This window comes from Xenopus laevis, chromosome 6L, assembly GCF_017654675.1.
Source record: "Xenopus laevis strain J_2021 chromosome 6L, Xenopus_laevis_v10.1, whole genome shotgun sequence".
NCBI lineage: Eukaryota > Metazoa > Chordata > Amphibia > Anura > Pipidae > Xenopus > Xenopus laevis.
The window spans coordinates 110,793,824-110,816,046 of NC_054381.1; the positions used below are offsets into that span (position 1 = coordinate 110,793,824).

General features: G+C 38.9%; 1 protein-coding gene across 1 annotated transcript; it reads right to left on the reverse strand.

The window, feature by feature from the left end:
• Positions 1 to 2,956: 2,956 nt before the first annotated feature.
• On the reverse strand, positions 2,957 to 22,210 carry napg.L (N-ethylmaleimide-sensitive factor attachment protein, gamma L homeolog). The gene is given in 12 exon segments (NM_001096442.1): positions 2,957 to 4,589; positions 7,925 to 8,054; positions 9,882 to 9,961; positions 11,769 to 11,847; positions 12,730 to 12,800; positions 14,627 to 14,693; positions 14,779 to 14,888; positions 15,666 to 15,696; positions 16,703 to 16,720; positions 17,530 to 17,614; positions 18,922 to 18,989; positions 22,130 to 22,210. Coding segments are annotated over 12 exon segments (945 nt in total). The 5' UTR covers positions 22,186 to 22,210; the 3' UTR covers positions 2,957 to 4,439.
• Between the last annotated feature and the right edge of the window lie 13 nt (positions 22,211 to 22,223).

Consider the following 22,223-nt stretch of genomic DNA (forward strand, 5'->3'; position numbering starts at 1 on the left):
CAAATGTTCCGCAAGGAACGACATAATAATCAGACACGGACAAACTTGCAGCTGAATACATGTTGTACTTTATTGCATTTATTATTATTATACCTTCTACTTTAAGGGGACAGCCATCAGGTGCCTATGCATAGTCACTTTTTTAAAAGATAAATAAGAAACCTGCCAAGCCACCTCTAGAGCCTTCCTGCACAAATCTGCAAAGGTGGGAGGTCAGCCTGCAATTCCCTGTAGGCAGTGATGTCACATGTTGCAGTGCACGTGACATCACTTCCGCAAACTGGAGGGTGCGGTTAGGCCCAGTGCCTAGGGTGGCTCCACACCTAAATACTGCACTAACAGTTTCAGGTCCAAAGTATTATCAGGATTCTGGTCGTCTTTTGGTGCACTTTTCAGTCTATTAAATTTCAGGAAGATGGTATGGTCTCACTATCAGGAACCAATATAAATTAAATGGAGGAAAAAAAAAATGCAGAATCTTCTGGTTTATTGTGCCTTCATACACAATAAACCAGAACAGAAGATTCTGAAGTCTAAGTCTGTTTTTTTCTGTATTTTATTTATAATACTAACTATCAGTACAGAATTGAGTAAAGACTGGGGCTTCAGGTTAAAAAGAACAGTAGTACCAAAAAATAATTTTTTAAAATATGTACTGTTGTCATGCACTGGTTAAAAAACCAGTTTATATAAACAAGCTGCTCAGCCATTAGGGTGAATGATTTGCCGTCTGCATTGCCAGGGCCCTTAAAGTTGAATAGGTCAGAATGCACAGGTTACACAGCAGATTATAGATAAACTGTGTAGAATACAGTGAGTTTAGTTAGATGAACAGTATAAAATAAGACGTGTTGAATAGAAAAATATTTGTAGTTGCTGTATGATTAGATAGAAACTAAGCCGGAATAAAATATTTTCATTTTTTAATGTCATTGTTCCTTTAGTGGCACAGCTTTTTAACATTTCCTTTTACATATAATCAGATTTCGCCGTCTAGTGGTAATTATAGTTGCTTTACTAAGATTATATTGCTACGCTAAACTTGCTTAGGGCTCTTACAGACAAGCGTTTGAAGCTGCGCTCCCCTGCGTTCCGTTTTTATGCATTCAGCCACAGGGGAGCGTAGGAGTAGACGCATTCAGTTTTTTTCAATGGGGCTGTACTCACACAGGCGCATTAAGGCGCCGAACGCAGGAAAAATGCAGCATGTTGCGTCTCAATCTGTGTTCGGCGCCTACATGCGCCTGTGTGAGTACAGCCCCATTGAAAAAAACTGAATGCGTCTACTCCTGCGCTCCCCTGCGGCTGAATGCATAAAAACAGAACGCAGGGAAGCGCAGCTTCAAATGTCTAAGAGCCCTAAAGGTGAAAGATCCTGCAGTTCTGCGTATGATTCCTCTTCTCCATGTAGTTGCCAAAATTATGATAATGGTTTTAGAATGGTTTTTAGAATAAAATCTATGCGCCAACTATACCAAACATTAAAAAGATTATTTTTTAAGCATAAATCCAATTTTATTCATGCGTGTCATCGTCTTTCCTCAAGCAGCAGGACAATGATCCGATGTATATTTCCAAACTATGAAAAAACTTCTAGAAGAAAAAAGAAAGCTGGACTACTGTCTTTAAAAGACTTACTTAAACACCAGATCTCAACGCTATTGGACTCCTGAGGAAAGAGCTTCACCGTAAACTGCCAGCTGGAATGCCAAAGGCCTGGAATGCTAAGATTGAGGCAAAGAAGGATTCTTTAAAGTTTGTAAAGTTTAATGAATGAACAAATAAGACGAATTGACTAGAATTTCTGATCAATTGGTGAATAAAAATCATGAACATTTCTGGGTAATTCCAAACTTTGAGCACTAGTGTGTGTATATATGTGTGTTTTTACAGTTCAAGACTTGCAACACCAACAACTGTCAATTTACAGATTAAAATACTGATTGAAAAGTTTTGTTGTTTTTAACTCAGATCAAAATCTAAAAATGTAAGTGTGAAACATGCTGTGGAGCAAATTTACTAAAGGGCAAAGTGGCTAACGCTAGCGAAAATTCGTCAGCGTGACATCATTTCGTTACTTTGCCGTTTTACTAATGGGCGCTGGCGTAAATTCGCTCTAGCTCTACTTCGCACCCTTACACCAGGTGAAGTTGCCATATGGCGAAGGGACCTAACTACGCTAATTCACTAAGTTGCGGTTTTTCGTGAACGTTACCTCTTGCGCCAGGTTTACTTCGCCACCTCAGACCAGGCGGAGTGCAATAGAGTAGATAGGGATTGCTCCAAAAAAAGTTTACATTTTTTCTAAGTGCCAAAAAACACTGGTGTCTTTTTCTTTTTTAAGGGTGATAGGCTGAAAAAGAGCGTAACACCGCTAGCGCAACCGCAAACGATCGGTAACTTGTGAGCAACTTCGGATCTTCGTGAATTTGCGCAGCCCTGTCAAATCTACGCCTGGCGAAGTGCGGTGAAAGCAACGCTGGCGCAAATTTGGAGGTAATTCAATTTGTCCCTGTGTGTGTGCAAGCATTTCAAGAGCTAGAAATAACAGCTGTAACTGTCTTGGGAGAGAATTTGCCCCATGCGTCCAGGCAGATTTGCCTCAAGCTGCAGGTTAGAAAGCAGACGCTTGTGCACATCAGACTTTCCATACTGCCACCTTTTTAATTGGATTAAAATCAGAGCTTGAATTGGCCAATGTGGGGCACCGGCCTTATCTCCTGAGCCTCTCCGGTAGTCTGGCCTTGTGTTTGGGATTACGGTCCTGCTGAAATATCAAGTATGGTTTAGTTTTAAACACGCTGAAAGTGCTACTCTTGCAGTTTATTTTTACTTATATATTTTACACCCTCCATTTTTCTTTTATTCTTTTCTTTTCTTCTATTATAACAAGATGCTCAGAGCCTGCTGATGATGTGCAATTGAATTCCAATTAGATAAGAGTAACACAATCTTAGATAAGCAAAGTCAATTTTATTGTTAAATGAGTATATTATCAGTTGCTGCTGCAACCCTTTGACATAACAATATTCGAGACTATGTAGATCACTGTTCCTCAATCACACATAGAATTTGTTACTGTATGTAAGTAAAGCACTGACACAACACTATCAAATAAGTAGAAAACAGCCTGCACAGAACAAATATTTGGAGTATCCTGATTTTTGCTATATACTCATATACTCATATACCCGCTTTGCCATATACACAGGACATACAGTCTCTCCCTTTGGCTGTAAGATTGGGAGCTAAATTCTTATAGTATTAACAGCAGGTGCAGAACTATCATATGTGCAGAACATGCAGCAACTTTTAAGGGTTCATAGTGCTAAATATGGAAAAATCGGTCAACTGTTCTGTCAATGATTAACACCCCTGGTTATCCGGGTTTAAGGAGAAATACCAATACATCTGATTAAAACCATTACATAATGACTAATTGCAATAAATAGAAAGATGAGAAATCAAGAGTAGCAATAACATTAATGTGTAGCCTTAAAGAGCATTTGTTTTTAGATGGAGATCAGTGATCCCAGTGTGAAAGCCTGGAAGAATCAGAAGAAGAAGGCAAATAATTGGAAAACTATAAAAAATAAATAATGCAGATCAACTAAACAGTTGCTTAGCATTAGCCATTCTATATAACATACCAAAAGTTATCATAAAGTTGAACTACCCCTTTTAGAGACCTGAAGAAAAGGTTGTACCTCTTCAATAGATGTTTATCATTGGTAACATTTTAGCGTTGGAAGAATTAACAGCCAGCAGTTTTGCAGTGTCTGGGTTCAATTTATTTCCCATGCAGCTCATGGACTATTCAGTGTTCTCTACTAATATCAATGGGAAGTCAAACCCCTCTCTGTGACTATAAGAGAAAAAGATGCATTACTTTGCCAAGGCTTTGGTTCTGATACAGTTACACAAGAAGCCGTGTAATCATTGCATCAGAATAACATACAAGCTTAAATATATATATATATAATTTATATACATGACCAGCTAAAGCTATATGCAGACATAAACCACATGTGATTGATAGATTTCATATTTTCTAGCCGATTCACAATCACGTACTTCCAGTAATTTACAAAATAACAAACAACAAATAACATTTGTACAAATGGACTGATCTGCGGCACAGAGAAATCAGGATCAAATAAAGTAATAAAATAATGTTACGACCAGCAATCTTTTCTTACTAAATACAAGGGCAGAGTTACGTGCGACCCAATATTGATCCAGGCGGTTTACTTGATTATATATTGGCATCAGCAACAGACACAATGTAAGGTACGTGGAATACATAAGTGAACAACATATTCTTTTCAAAATGATCACGTGTGTTCCTGAATAGCATCTGCGCAGGAGTTCATCTTCTTTATATACTGTATACTGTATACTGCATGCCATAAACATACTTGTGCAGCAACAGGTTCCAGTTAACACAAGCCACCTGAATACTCATCATCCTCTTCCTCAGCTCGAGCTCCACCTTGAGCTTGTCCCATTTCTGTGACCGACGTGGGGGCAGGGGACTTCTTTTTGCTTCCGCCACCAGGAACAGCAAGACTCAAAGCAAGTTTTGCATACTAACATGAAAAGGGAGAATATTTTTATCCAAATATTTAGAAAAATATCTCTTGGCATTTACGGTATTTACACTTTTATAACACACTTTTGGAAGTGAAAGGATAATATTTACCTTGTAATTCCACCCTCCCTTGGCTAGGTTCATTTTGCACATTTTTTCTTGCCTTTGCCGACATGGTCTAAGTTTGCTGCCCACAACCTTCCTTATCAGTTCCCATTGACCTCCTATTATTTTCTAATTCCCTTTAACAAAAGTCTAGCGGATTAGGTCTGTAACCATTAGGATGGGGTCTGCAGAACAGGACAGCCAGTGTAGTACTACTGGGAAAACTACTCATAACATGTAGAAAATGCCATCATGAAACCATTGCCTGACTAGGTGTTGCCTGGTAACAAAACCTTACTCTACATCACTGACAGCAAAAAGGTTAATCTGTGGTATAGCAGAAAGGAGGGTAAAGGACAATATAGATCATTAACAAATATCAGAAAGGCAGCTTCTCGGCATACTTTAAAAAACACAGGCAGCTTCAATATTATTAAAAATTGATACAAAACTGGAATACGCAAGACAATATCAATTGTTTGGGTGCACAACTTTTCGGGCTTACTTTTGCCCTTTTCTCAAGTGAGAAAGGGCAAAAGTAAGCTGGAAATGTTGCTTGGTTGTTTGACCTAATAAATTCAAGTTTTCGCTTTTTGCAACAAAGAGGTGCTGCAGCTGTATTTTTTTCCTGTACATCTATGCAAACCGCAGGCAAGGATTTACTGACTGCTTTGCATCCAACCTACGAGGTTAAATAAGACAAAGCACACAATATTGTCTATTTTGGGTGCACATAATGTGGCCTGCATTCATTTTTGTGTTTTCAGTAGCAGCATATTTATATAATAATCCAGTAAGTTTAACAACTGGAACAGGAGGAATTTAGGAAGCATGGCTAATCAGTGCTGTAGAAATAAACCTCTGAATGTTCCTGGGTCTGAAGATTTGCACTTTCAGAAATATATTTACCCGACATGAAGTAAGTAAAAATGAGTTGAAACAAAAGGCCAAAAATCACATGTATTGTGTGTCTACATCCATATGGTGCATTCCAAGTGCTATTATATGATGTTAATTATCAAATCTAACTTCTCCATGCCTCATAAGCCGCTCAATTTTAAATAATCCCTTTCCTGCTTTATTTTCTTCCACAAGTAACATTTTTACAGTGCACTTGTGCACCTCTTATGTACCATGTTTGCCTCCTCCTCCCTAAACCATTTTATTCTCCTAACCCCCCACCTTCTTTTCTTAATCCTGTTCCCCCCCCATGTGAAATGTTGTGCTCCTTTAATTTCTTCTCTCCTGTAAGGTGTCATTAGTCAGCACAAATAACACAACAAGAATATTGGAAATGATATATATGGACTGGAGAGTTATAGAGCATTGCACCCCACAGAAAAAAGGTTGTGGGAAAAAAATCTTTAACTGAAAAATGCAGGACATCACAGTATGGAAGGAGGTGAGAATCTGGTATTTGGTGTAGGAAACTCACTCTCTTAAAGGAGAACTAAAGGTATAATCACTGATGGGGTGGCTAAATATTAGGCAACCCCCAGTGATTATAATAACTTACCTTATACCCTGGGGCCACTGCTCCTGTTAGAAAAAAACTACACAGACCCAGGGTGCTTCTGTAGAAGCTCATTTGACGCTCATCTTCTTCAATCTTCTTTTCTCCGGGCACATGTTCAGTAGAGCATAAATGCCGCCTTTCACTTAAATTCGTATGAGCTGAAGAAGCAGAAGAAGATACAACAAGGAGCTTCTAAAGAAATACCATGGGTCTGAGCAGTTTTTAGCCAACAGAAGAACTTGCCAAGGGCATCAGGATCATAATCTCTGGGAGATGCCTAACATGTTGCCCCTGTATCAGGGACTATACCTTTAGTTCTTCTTTAAGCTCACTGACCATCTGAAAGCTAAATATAATCTTCCCAATCAATACCTCTTTCAATGCCTGCAGCTGCAATATACCTTGGTATCCAGTTTTCCACTTGATGCGAGAAACTGGAAGTACATACCTACAATACTTGAATACAATCAGGATACATGAATGGCTTAAAGTCCAAAGTATATTGCCTCCCCATGAGATTTAATTAAACATACAAGTCTTGACTGGTTAAAATATTGAATGTGTAGCACATTTGTTATGTATGTTGTTTAAAACAAACAAAAAAAGAGGGTATCTATCAGTAGTTTTCCTTATGATTCCAGTTCTCACCAACAAAACTTAGCCCAAATGACCTCACCTAGCCTCTTGTAAAGGGATTAGAGCTCAGTAACAAGGTCTTAAAGAAGATAAAGGAAGGTTGTGGCTGCCTAGTTTAATTCAAGAATAATGCTGATGCCACTTATGATGCTTTTTTTTAACCAGTTGAATCAGAAAAGGCTTACTGAAGCCTTTCTAGGGCTGAAAAGCACCATGGTATTTTTAGTTATTAATGAGACCAGTTCAATAATTAAAGAACTAAAGCCAAACAACATATATGGCTAGAAAACGTAGTATTTTATATACTTACTGAAGCCTAAAGGTCCAATAATCAATGATTTTGTTAGAGGAGTGTTAGTGCTTTGAGCAGCTTTTGTGAAGCTAAGTTTACGGGTTGTTGCAAATTATCAATCAGAAAATCAGCTGAGTGTCATAAAAGCTGATGCTACAGAGCTGATCAAATTCTGATTCATGCTGCATTGATAAACTTCAGAAACTTTGAAGCATCACTGTTCTTTAAACAACAGGCAAAAAGGATCTTCAGCCCTAAACACTGAACTCATGCTGAGGTTGTACTACGGCTTTGACCTATCTAAACGCTGGTGATAATGGCTGATTAGGATGTTATATATTATTTATTTTGTTATTTTTCATTACTCTCTATCTTAATGTAGTGCCATTTTTCTTTTAAAAAATTATTGTGTGTGTGTGTGTGTGTGTGTGTGTGTGTGTGTGTGTGTGTGTGTGTGTGTGTGTGTGTGTGTGTGTGTGTGTGTGTGTGTGTGTGTGTGTGTGTGTGTGTGTGTGTGTGTGTGTGTGTGTGTGTGTGTGTGTGTGTGTGTGTGTGTGTGTGTGTGTGTGTGTGTGTGTGTGTGTGTGTGTGTGTGTCCCAGAGGGCAGCCCCACTAGAGCTGCTGACCTTGGCACAGGCCCTCAGGTGCCTATAAATAAATCTGGCCCTGTAGCTATTGTGTGTTTTGTAGAGTCACAAGAGTGATGGTTCATAGCATTTATAAAGGACTACATCATGAGGACAGGTTTAAAAAAAAATGTAAAGTACAACAATTTTAACTTACATCATTATCCATGTATTTAAAAAGAGGAGAGTTGCAAACGTCAGACACTTGGTCCTGGTCCTGTTGATCATATCCTTCCAAAAGCTGTTCCAATGCAATGCAGTCTTCACTCCCACTGAAACCAGGTATACTGGAACAAACAGCATGCATTTACCAATTCCATCCTCTATCAGGAATAGCTAATGTCTATTTAATTAAACAGTAAGACAGTTTACAGTTTTTACCTACAGACAGTTTACATTTTTTACCTACAGCTCCCTTATTATGCTAAAAAAAATCTTACTCCGCTGGAAATGTACAGCTCCTGATACCATCCCCAGCCAGAAATTGACATACCTAGCCGAGGCTAGCTGAAAAAGTCTGAGGTGGTCTGGGGCCCATGGCTTGCACTACAGGACAACCCCTACTGAATCGAATGCATAGCACAGATGAATGTGTATCCTACTGGCTCCAGTGGCAACCTACCCTTCTACTTTTTATTAACTTTTACTACTGTAGAAACGATTAAAAAAAAACAAAAAAAAAAAAACAGTAAGATACTGATAAAGTTAGTACATTACTGATGTTTTTCAGTGATTTAATATTTTAAATATCTGTTGCATGTCCTGACATGGTTCTTCTATTTTAATTAGATAATACAAAGCGTATATTAATATTTATCTTTAGTGACTCTTTAAAATGTCAGGAGACACAATGTGGGACATTCACTAAGATTTGTAGTTGCTCCAGGCGTAACTTCGCCAGGCGTAGTTTCGCCAGCGCTTCGCAAATTCACTAAAATCCGAAGTTGCACTCAGGGGTAGCGCTAGCGTTGATTCGCTAAGCGAAATGAAGTTACGCTAGCGATGGTTAATTTTCATACGGCGCCAAATTCAAATTTCAATGGAAGAATATGTAGCAGCACTAGAAAAGCCTGGGAAACCTTCAAAACATCAAATAAAATTTTTATTTTGCCCTACACATGTGCCCACTGTATAGTTAAGTTGCCATGAGTCAGGAAATGTAGGGGGAAAGGAGGGGAGCCCCAAAAATGTTTTCGATCTTTTTCAGCCTAGCACCCATAATATAGAAAAAACGCCAGCATTTTTTGGGACTTAGAAAAAATGTTAACTTTTTTTGAAGCAATCCCTATCTACTCTATTGCTCTTCGCCTGGTCTGAGGTGGCGAAGGAAGTCTAGCGTAAAATGTAGCGTTCAGAACATGTGCGCGTTAGTGAATTTGCGTAGCTACGTCCGTTGCGCAAATTCGCCAGGCGTAAGGGTGCGAAGTTACGCCATCGTCTGTTAGTGAATTTGCGAAGTAAAGAAAATGGCCAACGCTAGCGAATTGACGCTAGCGTTAGGCGTTTCGCCGCATAGTGAATTTGCCCCCATGTGTCTAAAGAGCATTGTAGTGATCCCTCCTGCAGCTTAGCTGTATTAAATATCACTAAAAACACAGACAGACTCAAGTCCTCATCCTATCAACTAATATTAAATAGGATTTGCACAGGGAACTCCATTTCCTGCCATGCATTCTTAGCAGTTTTCTATTAATATTTTACTGATTCACTGATATAGCACTCATTTATGTAGCGCAGGGCAGGATTCAAAGTGCAAAAACCAGACACACATCACGCTTTTGCACTTTACACCTTGCCCCATGCAAGTGATGCCTGAGTGCTGTACTCATGAGCAGCTGCTGGAGATGGGGCTTGGGGGTTTCTTGGACACCCCATAGTTTGTGATCATTCAGAAATGAGCAGCCCTGTTCTTTCTGACAGACACCTCTCAGTGCTGAAGCACTTGTAGCAGGGCATTTCCCCTTGGTAAGTTTGTTCTTATTCCTTGATCTGGGAAATTTTACATAACCTTGCAGGGCTATAAAATACATTATAATGTATCTCTAAAGATTATATAAAACAGATGTTCAGCTCTGATAATACAAAGGGCACACGAAGAGAATATTTTTACTCACCTGTAGCTTTCTCTAACACATTTCTCAGCAGCAACAAAGTCATTCCTATGAAGATGCACCAACACCTGAGCAATAGTTTTCTTAAAAAAAACAAAAAGAATGTCAAAATTCTTCTATTACATTGCTGACCAACTATCAGTGGCCCCCGTAACACCAAACAGAATTTGTTAAAATGGTAATAAGAGGAATGTATGTTAGGTATTTTAGTATGTGTTCCAAGAATGTTTTTACTACAAAGAGCCATACGTGAGCTGCATGTTTATTACAAGAAATCAGTAGCATTCACCATGGGATGCACACATGATTTGCAGGGGATTTAAAAATGCGAAAGCACCTTTTGGCAACTTTTGGTTGGCCGATAATCTATGACAGACATCTATTGGGTCACTGACTGCTGTTAATAGTAGTCAGCAGTCCAGATCAGGTACTGTACTCTTGTTTTGCTCCAAGCTGAATTTTTATCTTTATCTAGTAGTGCAAACTTGCCATAAGTTGCCTTCAGTCTGAACCTGTCTGCCGCTACTCCAAGCCCCTCAGCAGTGGGCCAGTCCTAGTTAGGGAATCACTGCTTTACACTGGCCATACATAGGGAGATCAGCTCATTTAGCCACGTCACCAAAAGAGCAGATCTCTCCTCATATGCCCACCTTGAGGTGGGCGATATCGGACTGATCAGATCGTGGGCCCAAGAACCCAACAATGGGATCACAACAAGAACAATACAGGCAGTCCTCGATCCGCCGGAATTTTTAAACCTGCCCGATCAACATCCGGGCGACTTTAGGCCATATATCAATCAGGGAAGCCCGTCGGAGGGCCCCCTCACACTGCCCAATCTGTTGGCAGCTTATATCTGTCCATGTATGGGGGCCTTTAGGGTCAGGCAGCTTAAACTGAATGGATGCCAACTCTTCATTTTTGTTTCGAAATTTTCCACGGATTCTACTGACTAATCACCAGAGTAACTACTGGTAATAAAGGAATCAGAATGTGCACATAATTGTGTATGAATGGTGTCTGCAATATCAAAACAAACTTGTCTATGAATCTACAGGAGCAAGCAGAAAAAATATTAGATACTTAAGAAAAGATTAAAAAAAATAGTATGTGCGAAGGATGCTGAAAATGTAGAGAAGGAAACATTGGGGCAAATTTACTAAAGGGCAAAGTGACTAACTCTGGGGAAAATTCGCGTGACGTAATTTCGGTACTTTGCCGATTTACTAATGGTCGCTGGCATAACTTCGCTAGCGAAGGAGACAGACTCTAGCGGTACTTTGCTCCCGAATGCCTGCCGAATTTGCGCACTGGCGAATGGACATAACTACGCAAACTCACTAAGATGCGATTTTACTGAACGTTACCTCTTGAGCCAGACTTGCATTCACCACCTCAGACCAGGTAAAGTGCAATAGAGTAGATAGGAGTTACAAAAAAAAAAATAGTTGAAAATTTTTGTAAGTCCCAAAAAACGCTAGCGTCTTTTCTTTTTTCAGGGCTGAAAAAGACTGTAAAATTACACTGGGCTCATGTGTAGGGCAATATAACAACTTTATTTTATTTTAGGTTTCCCGGGCTTGTGTAGTCTAATGTATTTGCTGCAACATATACGTCCATTCAACTTTAACTTCCCACCATATGCAGATTAGCCAACGCTAGCGCAACTTTTCTTCGCTAGCGCAACTTCTACAGCGTTCGGCACCCTGGATTCAACTTCGAATTTTAGTGTCTTAGCGTTGTCCTGGCAAATCTACTCCTGCCGAAGTGTTAAGATGTGAGCGAAGCCGTCACTCACAGTGAATTTGCCCCATTGACTCCTGATCAGTTAGTTGATACATGCAGTGCATTACAGGGTGCTTTAACCATACATTTCATCCAAATTCATACCTTGTAGAAAGTTGGATAATTCTCTATTTCTTTATACATATTTTTTTCCTTCTGAATGGATGCTACAGCCTCATCTAATCTGAAAGAGCAAACAAACATATAAATAACAAGTGCACGCATATTTAAAGAAGGGTAACAAATTTGAATAAAGCAGGACACTTACCAATAATAAGGCTGAGAAATATTTGTTTAAGGGCACATGAGGAGATTTGTCACTCACCATACTGTAAATCTGCTCTACTGTGGGCCACAGATCTCCTGAAAATGCAGTCCCCTTGCCTAACCTTCAGACTGCCACAAGTAAAACTCGCTGCAATTCAGCTTTGTAGCCCACGGTAAAGCAAATTCTGAGGCAAGTGAGCACAACATCTGTTGAGTCAACAATGAATATTATATAACCATTTTGTAATAATTATTCAGACCCACCCATTTCTATGCATGCAAAGTTCACACATGGTTTTATAAACTGTGAATCAAAGAGAATTTATGAGCACACAGCCAAAAAATAAATTAGAGGGAACATTGGCTGTAGTTTTAGGATATCTTTGTATAATATATGTACTCTCTATTTCAATTCAAATCAGCCATGCTCTAAAAGCTGCTAAACAGTCATATATATATATATATATATATATATACACCTGGACTGTATTTGCTTTAAGAGGCAGAGGGATTGTATGCTTTGGTTTTGTTAAAATGAAGAAAAAAAAAATTGTTATCAAACTTACTACTACATTGAATTATATAAAAGGGCTGACCAGGCTCTCATTTTCCTTTTGTTTAACAGTAAACAGCTTTTATACAGAACGTACCAAGTACAATGTTAAAAATGCTTTAAATGCAAGAAAACTCTTCATAAATTGGTACCTGAAAAGGCTGTGTCTGTTTAGTATAGAAGCAGATAATTCTGTCAAATGGGAAAAATGAAAACACTTCAGTTTTTACTTCACAAATACGTTACCTGCGAGCTCTTACTAGAAGTCTTGATGCCTTTCCAAGAAGTTCGACAGCCTGACGTAACCGATCTTCATTCTGAAAGGGAAAAAAGCTTAGAGGGAACATTGCCCGAAAGGTACTAAACAAAACCTGATTTCTTCTATTATACCTTAAAGAACATCTATTTATGCACTATGAAAATTGTAATATATGTCCCCATTAATGACAAAAGGCTAACAATACAAATAGCAATCATGAAGTTAAATAGCCATATTGGCTGACTTGGTTTCAAACAAGGCTTCACAATTTCTAGATAGAGGTTATAAGGAGGAAAGTGTGATGACTATAAAAAAATGAAGTACAGAATGTCCCTAGACATGTTACACTGCGAAGGAGTGATAGGACAATTAAAGCCCAGGATAGAATTCCCTTCATTACCACATATGATATTCATGCAAATATTGTGGTATCTTAACATCTGATCCAAAATACGGTAAACTATTTAGCCAATTACCACTTTTTTCATATAAGAGGGGGAGAAGTGTAGGTGACCATCTAAAACAAAAAAGACAGGTACAGAAGTCAAGGAACACAGAAGGCCCATCAGTAAATGGTGCATTCCTGTGTAGAAATTGCAGACACTGTAATGGAATTATTAAAAGTGATTGTGTCCAACATCCCCTTAAGGGTAACGAAACATAAGGTAAAAGGCTTTTTTTACATGTGAAAGTTCCAATATAATATACTGTATTTAATGTCCTTGTGGGCTAGTGTATATTGGCCAGACAAGCAGAAATATGAAAATACGGTTAAACAAGCACAAATCAGTAATTTGTAACTATATACCCCCTAAACTGGACTAGAAAATAGGTACAGAAAGAAAAATAAACCACTTTAGCACGGCATTTTCATGAACAAGAACATAGAATTTGTCAATTCAGGTGGCAAATATTGAAAAAAAGTTTATGGCAGCACTCAAAATGAAATAAAAAATAAACTGTTGCGAACGGAGTGTTTCCGGATATGGCTACTACAAATAAAACAACCTCGAGGGCTTAACGAGGAGTTCAATATGAGCTGTTTTCTGTAGTAAATGTTGCAATTTCGTATCCATGTGAATAACTAAATGTAACGCTTTAAACTGTGTGTCTTATCTTCTATAGATTGTTTCTGTGAACAAGCAACGATCCAGGGAAAGCTTTGAACCCGGGTAAGGTAGCCTTTTCCATCTTAGCTTTTGTATAACGCTGGTTTTAACTGCTGTTTAACTGTAATCACCATTGTATTTATTATTGTATTAACTTATAGCTAATTAACTTATTCACTGGTTTTAGGATTTAATTGGTCTGGATAACTAAATTTGTGGGATTTCACAAGATATTGGACATTTTGTACAATGGACATAAAATGGATCTATATCTAACTTTCTACCTATATTTACACAAGGATTACACAAAAGAAAAAGTGATATAAAGTTCAATATGATTGTTCAATATGGTTTTCACTCAATTAGTAATTGATTTCACTATAAACATTTGTTGGTGTATGTCGATCTGCATGCCTGACGATGGGGTCTGCCCCTGAAACGTTACATCATTGACGTGAATTAAACACGCTGGGGTTCTCAACCGCTACACTCGCCTATGTGTGTTTGGTAATTTCTTGTATTCTGAATTATTGGAGAGGTGCCAACCTCTCATTCAAACACCGGGCTTTATCCTAGGAGAGGCTGGGGAAAACAGGAATCGTCTTTACTGGAATTACTGCCAGTCCACACAAGGGCTAGCAATAACCAATCACAGCCCAAATCTGGCACCCCCAAAAATGTTTTGCATGCTTGTGTTGCTCTCTAACTTTCTTTACATTTGAATGTGGCTCAAGGCCACAAAAGGTTGGGTATCCCTTGCCTTATATAAACTCACCTCAAAAACAGATGCAGATTGTTGATAGAGATTCACTGCCTTTTCCAGATTCACATGCTCGATTAGTCTGAAATAAAACCAGAGAAAAAAAAAATCAGGATTAACTGTTCTGATGAAAAACTTAAAAATTAACATAAAAATATGGTACTCACTTTCCAGCTCGCTCTAGTGCCATAGCAGCTGTGTCAGGAGTTCCATTTTCCAGATACATCATGCTGGCTTTTTCTATCAGCTGGACTGCTTCTGGAAGTTTTTGCATCTCCTTTAGTGTTAAGAGTAAATAATGAAATGCATTCACCATATGTTGGTTGGTCAAATGTTGTTTAAAAACCAAACTCATCACAACTCATAGGGTAAAGATCATTTGGTAACCGTGGTCAGTTGTGACTGTATACTCTATACACCCACCAGAAGTGAGGCTAATGGCACACATAACATGTTGGTATATTTCAGCGAGCTGAGAAATGCCACATACCTCTCTCTACGTGCCATCTATTATTTAGAAAAATGTGTGCCTGAGCTTTCTCTCTGGCACACAGGCCATGAGACCAATTTGGGGCAATCCCAATCAGTGAGCAATCTGACATTTGATGATGAAGTAAACAATATGTAACAAGCTGAGTGTGCAGTTAGTCCTCAATGCTTAGAATTCAACCTGCAGATATGTTTGGTATAGGGTCCTCCTCTATGCCCAACTCTGCCTACTCACTAGACCAATTTGGGCCAACCTGATTATTCTGGGCTTTAGGTTAACAAAAGGAAAACTGTTCTCCCAGTTGTCAAAGTTCTGAATGAATGATCAGTAATAGGAAAACTGACAAAATGTGCTGGGCATCAAATTATTGAAAATCAAACCAATACACGTTGTAAACCACATTCTTCTAAGTTTAACATTTGCATTGCAAAGGCATTTTTGCTACATTTGTGCTTTCCATGAAATCACACACAATAAAGTTTTATGTTGAAACTAAAACATTTGCAGAAAGCACTATATGTCTATAGGAAGAGTTTATACCCTTACATGTATGCAAACACTCACCTTTAGCATCATCCCTGCTTGTTCATAAGCTCTAAATCAAACAGAAGTTCAATCAACATTAATACAACCAAAAAGCAAATACATTTTAACAAAATATTGCACAATAATGCTTAATACTGGGAATGCCTAAACAAGTAGCTCTCTCAACAAGTAAAACAAAGGAATTTTTCCCTGCTATGGAAATGTTGTCCTTGGTCCAATGATGTCATGTACTGTCCACTGAGATCAAAGTCCCATTGCTTATTGACAGGTAACTGTATTGCAACAGGATGGCAATTAGCAGTTAAAACAAATTAGCAGTCCACCACAGAGTACAATGTATAGAGGGCTTCTCAGTGGTCTGATACTTTATTTTAACCAGCTCATAAGAACCAGGAACTTGGAAAGGTGCCTGCCCTGTTTAGTGCGGACATTGATTATGATTACTACATATCAGATGTATTCTTTCAGGCTATTTTCAGGGCTACAGCAGCTGAAACTGTATGTCAAAGTAGTCCCCATTAAGGAGCTTAGGAAGGCTGTTTACTGCTGATCTTTCTATATAGGAGCATACAGCGACCCAAAAATGAAATTACTCTTTAGGGTTAGGGCACACGCTCAGATTCAGGGAGATTAGTCGCCCAGTGACAAATCTCCTTTTCGTCGGGGCAACTAATCTCCCCAAACTGCCTCCCGCCGGCTGAATGTAAATCGCCGGCGGGATGGCACTCAGAGCGCTTCCCTCAGCCAATTTACATTCTAACCGCCGGGAGGCAGTTCGGGGAGATTAGTTGACCTGAAAAAGAGGAGATTTTTCACCGGGCGACTATTCTCCCCGAATCTGAACGTGTGCCCTGACCCTTAAACAGCTGGCTTATAATTCATATTGCTGTATCCCCAAAGATACAGTGTTCTGAAACAAAGCACCACACCCAGGGCATTGGAGTCTAGCACCGATGCATCAAAAAAAAAAAAAGGGGATAAAATCAGTGTCAGTATCCCTTTAATTATTTCGATTTAATGTAAACAATTTCAATACAGTTTAAAATAACACTTACTTAGCAGCATGGAAAAGTCTGGAAATTTGAGTTAAGGTCTGAACATTAACTGTGCGATATACAGATTTCCTACAACCACACTATATTTTTTTCCAGTACAAGCTCTCACCACCTCTCTGACCATCTTCTTCAGCACGATTTCTCTGATCCTATGGAAACACTTGTGGGTCACGTGCTGTGATGTCCTATGAACAACACTGTATGTGTGGAACAATACTGGAACAATCCTATGCAATTTTCCCACCGCTTCCCTTAACTTTTATTAAGTGGGCTCATCTTGTTAATTGGGTCACACCGTAAAGACCAAAAGATTAATCAATACACGTTGTATGAAGGAGGCCACAAAGCATCCACAGTACTGTGCTGCAAAACTTTTATTCCAAAATACATAACATGTTTCTAATCAGCAAGGACCCTTTCACTTGAGGGTCCTTGCTGACTCGAAAACATGTTGTGTATTTTGGAATAAAAGTTTTGCAGTACAGTACTGCGGATGCTTTGTGGCCTCCTTCATACATCGTGTATTGATGAATACTGGAACAATATACTGGAAAATATACCCCATGTTGACATGAGCACATTCAGTTGGGCTTATGTGAAACAATGATACTCGTATGAAAAATTTCTCAACCCACCTTAGGCTGGCAGAGTAATGCAATTCCACTCTCACCTCGTTCCACTGAGAACTGGAATCTGACACTGGACGTCCTAACACTATGGAAAGTGTGATTGTAATCACTAAGGGGTGCCCAACCTATTGGCACCCTCTAGTTATTGACATTCATCTTGTCTTAGGGTATACGTGTGGCAACCCTCCAAAAGGATACGATTTGTTGTTCTCATACGATTCAGCTTCTTTTAAAAAGGCTTCTCTTGCTTGATCATATTGCTTGGCATTTTTAAAGGCAACCGCTGAAAAGAGAAATTATTTTCAGTATTAAAAATGTACATAGAGTACTGGAAATACATTCTGCCTGCTAATTTAAAAGAACACAGTAGTTAAAGTGAAGTAGACTTTCAGTTTACACTGGACTCCATCTAATGGGTAAAGTTTTTTAATCTCTCACAAATTGACCACCTGTATAATGAAGCCCTCCTTTTCTTTGCCAAATACAAAGGCCGCAATTAGAGAAAAATATGGGTTTGTTTATATAGAACTCATTATTTGTTTAACATTGCTTATTGATAATATAAGTGCTGAAGTGCTGGCCTTTTGCATCTAAATTCTGCTTTTCAATCTACTGTGCAAGCACACCTGGACCAAATGTACAGAAGATTCAGAAAGAAGATAGTGGTTGTGCAGGTTACCTTCTCCTTAATAATCTGATATATTCCCAGTTCACTAGGCAGGTGTCAAAATATTCAGACTTAACCCCTCCCAATACCTAAGTACACCTGTAAATCTGCATGGATTACTATTCTCTATTCAAAAACATGGCATTTCTTTTATCAGGGTAAGGCCCCGATCATACAGTTGTCTGAGCCCCCATATTTAAGTTGCAGCCCTGCAGAGGTTTATAATGCCCATGGACATTACAACTAAAGAAGTAGGCCATGTGATTGCTAGGGGGCACCCAGGAGGTATAAATTGCCTAGTGGGATACTGACTGATGATGCAGTTATGTAGTTTCAATAAATGCTTATAATAAAATCCGTATTACTAAAGTTAAGAGGCATCCCTGCATTTATTTCGCTATGTATTCCAGTAACTTCTAGGTATGTCCCTGATACTGCCGGTTTAATATAATGGTTTGTGAGCACACAAACTCGACAGTCCCTTCATGCTGCAAGTACAAAGGATAATATGGACATAGCTATGCACAAAGTAAAGCAGTTTAAAAGGCATCATAACATATTCTTTGCTTTCTTAAGTGAAGTTTCAATGAAAATGAATAGCTCAATATAGATGGCTAAAATTTACAATTATTTTTAAATGACCCTGCACTATAAAAAAGCCCATTGAAATAATAGTAACAAAGCAACAAAAAGCCACATGGGAAAAAAAGAATTTGAGCTACACAATTTTACTATGTCAGTTTCTGAGTTTATGCTACGGCTTTTTACTCACAGATATGCCATTCCTATTTAACTAGATAAATAAGCACAAACTGATTAAGGTACCTGCCTTATAACATACTGGTACAGAAAACATGTTGGTCTCTGAGTAACTGAATGCTCTCCCTGGTTTATGCAGTCCTAGCATTTGTACATTCACATACCTGCTTTTGCATATTCAGAGGCTGCGCTGTCATAATCAGGTTTCCACTTCAAAAAACTTGTCTTCAAGCTTCAATAAATTAACAATAAATCAATCAGAGGTACATTGTACTTTATATAGAGCAAGAGGACATAAAATAACATCTACCATTTTACATGCATATACAACCATTAAATACAGTCACTAATAATTCTAGAACATGTTACAACTCGGGATGCACTGAATCCAGGATTCGGTTCGGGGTTCGGCTTTCTGCCTGGCCGAACCGAATCCTATATGCAAATTAGGGGCTGGGAAATCGCGTGACTTTTTGTCACAAAACAAGTAAGTAAAAAATGTTTTCCCCTTCCCACCCCTAATTTGCATATGCAAATTAGGATTCAGATTCAGTTCTTGGCCGAATCTTTCACAAAGGATTCAGGGGTTAGGCCGATTACAAAATAGTGGATTCGGTGCATCCTTAGAGGGCACCCCAAAAAAGCTGCAGATACTTAGCTTATTATGAATATGGAGTGAACCTGTGCTTTCAAGGCAGTTCTAAAAGTAACATAAAGCAATGGCTTAAAGTGTTTGTTCACCTTTACGTTAACTTTTAATATATTATAGAATCGCCCATTCTGAGCAACTTTTCAATGGGTCTTCATTTTTTATCATTTTGAAATAATGTGCTTTCTTCCGTTGCCTTTTTACAGCTTTCAAATGGAGGTCACTGACCCCAGCACTGAAATCACAACCTGATTGCTAGGGGAAACTGGACCCTAGCAACCAGATATCTGCTGGAGACCTGCTGAACAATAAGCAAAATAATTTATAAAAAAACAAAAAATTAAGACTAATTGCAAGTTGTCTCAGGATATCACTGTCTACATCATACTGAAAGTATATTTGAAGGTGAATTATCCCTTTAAGCAGAATTTATCAATGAAGAACAAAGGTGCTAGCATTCCCTACAAAGCTGCAAAATTTAAACTTGCCCTCTCATTTTGTGCACTTTTGGGGTAAAGGTAAGCAACTATTTTCATCAATCTGGGACCATCAATGAGAGCTAAAGCAACACAAGGCACCAAAATGACTGTACCTATGAACGTTTCGAGTCACACAGGACTCTTTATCAAGCATGCTTGATAAAGAGTCCTGTGTGACTCGAAACGTCGCATTATTTTGTCTACTGCAAATGAGCCAATAAATCACAAAGAAAATTTACTAAAACAGCGTGTCAGTGTGCTGCGGTCTGTTGGAGATTTCATATGATTGGAACCCATGGCAGAGTGGGAATTTGACTGCTAAGCACCTGGTCCTAAAAAGGAAAAGAAGCAGAGGTGAGCGCTTCATACTTGTGTGGATTATAACTTGTCATTGTGATTGCAAATGAGCTAACGGGCTGCTGCAAAAGAGGGGCACTTCCCAGAATACAAACAGTTGTATGGCTCAATTGCATCAGGGCATTCTTCGTCAGTAATTATGCAAAATTTCTCTATCAACATGCTAATTAAAAATTATAGTTTGAAAATTAAATATCGAGACTTATTTTTCAATTCAAATCTGTTTTATATAAACTGACCTTAAAGATCAATGTGAATATCAAACTATTAGGGCAACAACATAATTCCTTGCTTTTTCACATTGTATTCTCGATCAATTAGAAATTTCTGTATTTTTCCCACAATGTCATTTGTATTTACAGGAACTCTTCTAATCTATTCCTCAGTACCAGTGTTCTCCCAGCCCCCCCCCCCTTTTTTTTTTAAGCATCCCCTAAATGCTTTTGACAGAAGCCAGTGGGACTGCACAATTCTGCTAATTCAGTCCTTCCTGTATTTACAGAAGTCTTACCAGATTCTGTAAAAAGTCTACTTTTCCAGCAGGTGAGGTTGAGACAGGCTTGATATATTTGTACATTATATATTAATTATATATTTGTTTTCCTTATCTGGCTACTGTTTCATCCCACCTAACTGTAACTTTTTTTCTGGGGAGAACACAAAGCATAGCTGTAGATCTGAAAAAAAGATTTAGCCCATATTATAAACAAGATTTAGCCCATATTATGAACAAGATTTAGCCCATATTATCTTCAGACAGTCAGTGAAGAACAGTGTAGTGCTCAGCAGGCCCGGACTGGCAATCTGTGGGTTCTGGCAAATGCCAGAGGGGCTGCTATAAGGTGCCATTAAAGGTCAGTATTTAATGGGCTGGAAGGGGCTGTTTGGGCCTCTGTGGGGGCTGTTTTGGGCCTATGTGGGGGCTGTTTTGGGCCTATGTGGGGGCTGTTTTGGGCCTATGTGGGGGCTGTTTTGGGCCTATGTGGGGGCTGTTTTGGGCCTATGTGGGGGCTGTTTTGGGCCTATGTGGGGGCTATTTTGGGCCTCTGTTTACCTGAAAAGCTAGGGCCTATTTTAATTCTCAGTCTGGACCCTGTGCTTTGAGCTGTAGGTCCTCCAGATGATCAATTTTGTGTAAACAAGCATGTGTCACCTGCAGCCCTGGCGTACAAGTTACAGAGGACTGTCCATTCCTAGAAGTGAGATGATAAGCAATTTCTAAATACAGTAAAACCCCCATTTTACGTTTTTCAGGGGACCAGAAAAAAATATGTAAAATCCAGGAAAATGTAAAATGATGGAAATGTATCATGCATAATAAATAGGTGGGACCACAAGACAACAATGTAAAATGAGGGGAAACAAAATGTGAATTCTAGTGTATAATAGAGAGGGCAGTAAGTTCCTTATTTGCAGAGATGAAAGGTAGGTATTTGCTGCACAAATGAGCTGTGATATTGTCCTCTCAGATAAACAATCTGTACCTGCACTCACTGAATAACAATGAAAGGTAGGCCTGCTCTTAGTGTGCCTGCTCTTAGTGTGCCTGCTCTTAGTGTGCCTGCTCTTAGTGTGCCTGCTCTTAGGGTACTTTTTTTATTGGTCTAGGAGTATGATGCGATCAAGGGAAGCCAGTGATTGCAGGAAGACTTGGGCTCTCATTTGAGGAAAATAAGGATTAGCTCAATGTTGACGTCATTAGGGTAATGTCTGCGGAACAACAGTAGACTATAATCCATGACAATCGTATGGACATTATTTAGAACACCGCAGCCCTTCCCTCGTCGGGAAAAGTCACACTGAACCCCAACGACGATAAAAAGCAAAGCCGGTTTTGAGAATATACAAACTGATCTCTTAATTTCCTTCCCGGTGCCTTAATATTACCTTTTTTCTGCTTTTGCCAGGTGCTCCAGCGCCTCATTGATCTTCTGAGCAGCCATGACACCTCTAGCGACAACCTCCTACGTCACCAGACAGG